This window comes from Opisthocomus hoazin, chromosome 9, assembly GCF_030867145.1.
Source record: "Opisthocomus hoazin isolate bOpiHoa1 chromosome 9, bOpiHoa1.hap1, whole genome shotgun sequence".
Taxonomy (NCBI): Eukaryota; Metazoa; Chordata; class Aves; order Opisthocomiformes; family Opisthocomidae; genus Opisthocomus; species Opisthocomus hoazin.
The window spans coordinates 4,617,216-4,622,330 of record NC_134422.1 but is presented as its reverse complement, the minus strand read 5'-3'; the positions used below and the strand labels follow the sequence as shown (position 1 = coordinate 4,622,330).

At 54.8% G+C, this 5,115-nt stretch overlaps 1 protein-coding gene and 1 long non-coding RNA gene across 5 annotated transcripts in view; one reads left to right on the top strand and one right to left on the bottom strand.

The window, feature by feature from the left end:
- ZEB2 (zinc finger E-box binding homeobox 2) overlaps positions 1–3,372 on the bottom strand; it is a 110,209-nt gene extending 106,837 nt beyond the window's left edge. The window contains exons 1-2 of one of the 3 annotated variants that reach the window (XM_075429825.1): positions 3,288–3,372; positions 414–550 (exon numbers count right to left, since the gene is read on the bottom strand). In XM_075429825.1, coding sequence (XP_075285940.1) covers positions 414–486 — 73 coding nt within the window. In that variant the 5' untranslated portion in view covers positions 487–550; positions 3,288–3,372. Of the gene's footprint in view, positions 1–413; positions 771–3,287 lie in introns of those variants that run through there. The other 2 variants (XM_075429824.1, XM_075429823.1) reach the window with 2 other exon arrangements.
- Positions 2,681–4,840, top strand: LOC142362361 (uncharacterized). 2 transcript variants are annotated; one of them, XR_012764978.1, is made up of 4 exons: positions 2,681–2,769; positions 2,923–3,483; positions 3,588–3,658; positions 4,597–4,840. It is a non-coding gene; the product is annotated as an uncharacterized LOC142362361 (long non-coding RNA). The 2 variants fall into 2 exon arrangements; XR_012764977.1 differs by lacking the exon at positions 4,597–4,840 and having other exon boundaries at positions 3,588–3,667.
- The last annotated feature ends 275 nt before the right edge of the window (positions 4,841–5,115 follow it).

Below are 5,115 nucleotides of genomic sequence, written 5' to 3'. Positions count from 1 at the left end.
TGCTCCGCACCCCTCCTCCGCGCCCCCCCCAGCCCCCGACCCGCCGGGGGAGCTCGGACCGCACCTCTCCGCGCCCGCGGGGCAGCTCCGCGACCGCGCAACAAACTTTGGGGAGCGGCGGCGGCGGCGCGCTGCTTACCCCCCCCCCACCCCTTCTTCTTCCTCTTCCTCCTCCTCGTTTCCTCACTCCCCCCCCCCACTCCGCCGCCCGCCGCGCAGCCTCCGCGGGAGGGAGGGGGGGCGGCGGGACGCGGGTGGGAGCCGGTCGCGGTCCCGCTGCCCCCCCCCCCCCGCCTTACCTCCCCCCTTTCCCAACCGCGGAGCCGGCCGGAATAAAAAAGTTTTCCCGGTGTGGTGGTAGGGGGGGGGGGGGGATGTTATTCGGAGGGGGGGGAGGGTGGGGGTCCGCTTACCGTTTTTCCTCCGGGGGTTGGCTTGTTTTCGCCTCTTACACCTGGGGCCATCCGCCATGATCTGCTGCTTCATTGATAAGCGTGGATCAGATGGCAGCTCGCATGGGCTCGGCTCCCGGCTCAGCAGCACGCAGGCTCTGTGGAACGGCCAAGCACAGCGGCGGCGTGGGCATCGGGGCAGCTCCCGTCCCAACGCCGGGCGCCAGCGGGGAAGGGTGGGATTGCTGGTGTGTCGTCCCCCCCCCCCCAATTCAAAAAAACAAAACCAAAACCGCCACCCGACCCCCGGAGAACCCATCCACGCGCACGGAGGGCTGCGCCGCGGCCGGGGGGAGGTGGGACGCGGACCGAGCGGGCTTCCCCCCCCCCCCCTTCTCTCTCTCCCCAGCCGGGCAGATTTCTGCCTTATTTATTTATTTATTTATTTATCCCCGCTCCCTCCCTCCTTCTCTGTGTGTGTGTGTGTCTCCCCCCCCCCCCTTGTGTGTGTGTGTGTGTGTGTGTGTGTGTTGCACCAGCAAAGCAGATCAGCGAGAGACAAGAATTACATCTCCAATGAGTCATAACTCATGACCGTATGAGGGAATGCGCGGCTTTTACAGTAGGCGGCTTGGCTCCATGCTAGGCGGACCGTTTCCTCCGAAAAGTCCTTTAATTTGACGTTCGAACTTCTTTTTTTCGCGTGAGACGCTAGCCTGCTCTCCCCCCGCTCCTGCCTTCGTCGCTTCTTCCCCCCCCCCCCGCCCCGAGTGCACTTCAGCGAAGTGGTCGGAGGAGAGGGAAACATGGCTCTCCCCCGTCCTTCTGGGGCAAAGCAGAGCGCGGAGACCTCCCCCTCCCCCTAACAACCAGCAGCGCGATTATAAACCTCCGTCACCTTTTTAGTCAGTTTGACAATATTCAGGGTTTCCCCTGCCCCTGAGTTAAACAAAGCTCCGGAGTGTCTTTTTTATTCCCCCCCCCCCCCCCCTCAGAAAAGAAACAGAAATCAAAACTACCGCTGTCAGAGTTTTCAGGCTTTCAGTTGCTTTTTTGTTGTTGTTTGGTTTTTTTTTTAAAACTTGCAAACTTTTGGACCCAGTGTGTGTGTGTGCTCGGGCTCTATCTGTCAAAGGGAGAGGGCAGGAGCCTTTGGTTCACTGCAAGAACGCTCCTGGAACTCGGTCCGCCTGGCAGAAGATGCTGTGGCTTTAAAGATGCTCTGACTTGAGGATTAGTTTAAACAGGGGGCTATAAAAGATGTAACAGATGCAAACTGTAAAACAAGGGCAATTAACCCTTGCTCTCCTGCGCAGGATCCCCCCTCGCCTGCGCATCCATTGTCTGCTTCTGCGCTGGGAGTTTTACGCAAAACCTAAAACAGTATTACCTGCTTCAACATTTTTTAATTTTTTTTTTTTTTTTGCAGCAAAGGGGTTAGTTGTTTTTTTCCCCCCTCTCTTTCCATTTTTTCTTCCCCACCTTGTGTCTTTTTACTTTGCTGGAGCTTCACACCAGGGCTGAGCAGCGAAGTGTGTTGCTGCTAGGTCTTTTTATTCTGCCTGAACTCTCTTTTCAGACGTTTGTGGTTATCAAACCTGCTTGGCTAAAAAAAAAAAAAAACAACCCCCAAAAAAAGAGGTAATAATCTCCGAGCAGGTAAGAGGAGGGGAATATCGAGGGAGTGTGTGCGGGGTCAGTCTGTTTGCTCCCACTCCCCTGCCTGGGATTCCGCCTGGACAGAAGGGACTGCTGGCTCTGGGGATGTGGATGTGTGTGGCTGAGGAAGGGAGAGGCTGAGAAACGTGCTAGAAACTTTTGGATAAGCCAGTTATTCCCAGTGCTGGAGTGGGCAACGGTGGCATCACCGTGGCAGCTCTGCCAGGAGATGTGGCGGAGAGGGGAGGGTAGGAGCTGAGGGGAGCCCGGACTCTCAGCCTGCCTCGGCAGTTGGCGTTTGCATGCAAAACCACCAAGGGAGAAATGTTTTAAACGCGCTTCATCACCTTCCCCGCTCCTCAGCCTCCAGCAAAAAGTTGTCAATAATTTTAAACCTGCGGATCTCGAGAACACTCGCCTTCCCAGAGGACCGGCTGGCTTTTTAAAACACACACATATATATTTTTGCTTTTTGGTAAGCGACTTTGAAGTTCCAGTCAGTACTTTCACTTCTTGCTTTAGGATCCCAGAAGCTAAGGTGTTACTCCACTCAGCTTCACAAAATAAAATAAAGAAATGAAAGTAACTAAAGCAGACAGAACAGCAAACTTTCTGTTTGGGGAAACACATCCCTGGCCAGGGAGCCCTGCCCGGGGCCGGGGCTCCAGCGGTGCCCGGCCGGGGCTCTGCGGGCTCCGGGCGTGCAGAGCACTAACAGGTACCTGCAAACTTTCAGAGCTAAGATGTAAAACCTGAAATAATAATAATAATTATAATAATAATAAAAATAAAAAAGCCAGAGGTGACGTGTGTGTTGGAGGGTGTGGGATTTATTTTTTTTTAATTTTTTTTTTTTTTTTTTTTTTTGTAGGAGGACGAAGTCCCTTCCTAGCCCTAAAAGTTTTGCATTGTAAAAGGCACCTCCCGTACCTGGCTGACAGGTAAAAGGGAGGGGGGGGGGGGATGGTGGTGGCAACAGCCCCGAGCGCCCCGAAACTGCTCGCCCCTTCCCGGAGCGGTACCGAAGTGACTTCAGGTTTCGTTTTTCAAAAAAAAAAAAAAAAACCTTTTTCGCCCCAAGTATAAACAAGCCAGAAAGAAGCCAACACGCTTAAAAATAAAATACTACCGAAATTAAATAAGCCCGCTAGAGCGTGAGGTGGTGTGAGGAAAAAAGAAGGAGAGAGGGGAAAAGAAGAAAAAAGGGGAGAAAATGGAATTAAATTCCGAACCTACCTGCGAAGTCTTGTCTGTAGTTTTGGCCAGCAACGGTGAGAAGAAAAAGCATGAAGAAGCCGCGAAGTGGAGGGAGAAAAGGTGAAGGGAGATGCAGCTCCTGGCGAAATTGTCAAAAATACAGGAAAAAAAAAAAAAAAAGCAAAAAAGCGCCTCGCAAAGAGTTGTCGGAAGGACCGTTATTCCTGCTGGGCAGGTTAGGACTGATCTCTTTCTGCCACTCCAGGAAACACAAACCTGGGGACGGACTGACGTGTTACGCCTCTTCTAATGACATTTTTTTCTTTTTCTTTTCGGTAGGAGCGGGAGGAGAGACCCTGCAGCACACGCCACCTATCTTTGTGGGGAGGGATAATTGGAGAGCACCAAACGTGAGCATCATGTGGAAACGTGATCGCCAAGTTTCTCTCTGGGAAAGGATCTGGGATAGATTATACCTTGAAGTCTCCCGCGAACGCTTTAGCGGCAGAAAGGCGATTCCAACCTCCTCCCCGCCCGCCCCCCCCCCCGCCCCGCTCCCGCCCCCCGCCCCGCCGCTCCGCGCGCCCCGCTCCGCCGAAACCCACCGCGTCCTCTGCGGCCCCCCGGGGGGGGGGGGGGGGGGGGTGCGTACCCCCGCCCCACCACCACGTCCTCTACTCCCCCCCCCCCCCAATCCAAGGGCTCATCCTCTGCCCCCTCCCCGGCGCACCCCCTCTCCCCCCCGGGGTGCACCCTCGCCCCCTCTCCATTCGCATCTTCTCACCTCCCACCCCCCCCGGGGGTCCATGTCTTGTTCTCCCCCCCCCCCCCCCCCCAGCTGCACCCCCTTCCCTCCCCAGGCGGGATCCCCGCCCCCAGGAGAGTTCTGTGCCCCCCCCCCCCCCCAGCAGGATCCCGCCGGATCCCCTGCCCCCAGGCTGGATCCCTGCCTGTGTCCCGTCCCCCCCCCGGCGGGATCCCCCCCCCCCCCCCGCGGAGCCGGGGCCGCATCCTGCGCACGGCGGCCCCGCTCCCGGCCCCTCCCGGAGCTCTCGCCTCTTGCCGAGGGGGGGGGAAAACTTACCCCAACCTAACGCCTAGAAACCAAACTCTGCTCGGGCACCGCACGGCAGCTCCCGCCCGACTCCCGCTCTCTTTGCCGCTGTTTTATTTTTATCCTTCACGCCTTTCTTTTGGGGCATTTATTTCCCCCCCTCCCCTTCCATTTCAGCACACGTCCAGGTTATTTGAACAGTCAGCTAAATCTGAGGAGGGGAAAAAAAAAACCAACCCAACACAACAAACCCCAACGTGCTGGGATCTTAGAGCCGATCTGTTTTGTTCCCAGATAGGGATCGGGGGGGAGCCGGGCTCTTCCTGGCTCCGCGCTCCCTTGGAAGAGGCTGGATGGGCAGAGGGGCAGCGCGGCCGCGGAACGCGTGGGACCCAACTTCGGGGAGGTTACAAGTTTTTCACCTTCTTTTCAAGTATTAAAATTGAAATAAAATTACATAGAGGGGAAAAAAAAAAAAAAAAAGAAGAAGAAGAAGAAGAAGAAAAAAAAAAGAAGCCCAGACTCCACCTTTGCACTGAAGGGATTGGTTATGCAAATATGGAAGGGGTTTCCTGGCAAATACAGCTTTCTACTGTATGGTTAATTAAATCATCACTCAAAAGCCTTCCAATGTGACGCTTCTGTCGTAATCCAATCAGGTTACGTAGGTCCTAAACAAGAAAGATATTTTCCACATCTGGAAGTCAGCAATTTAGCAAGTACTGCACATTATTAACCAATTCAGAGCCCGCTTCCCAGGGGGATTTTTTTTTTTTTTTTTTTTTTTTTTAAGTTTTAAGTGTTCTTAACCAA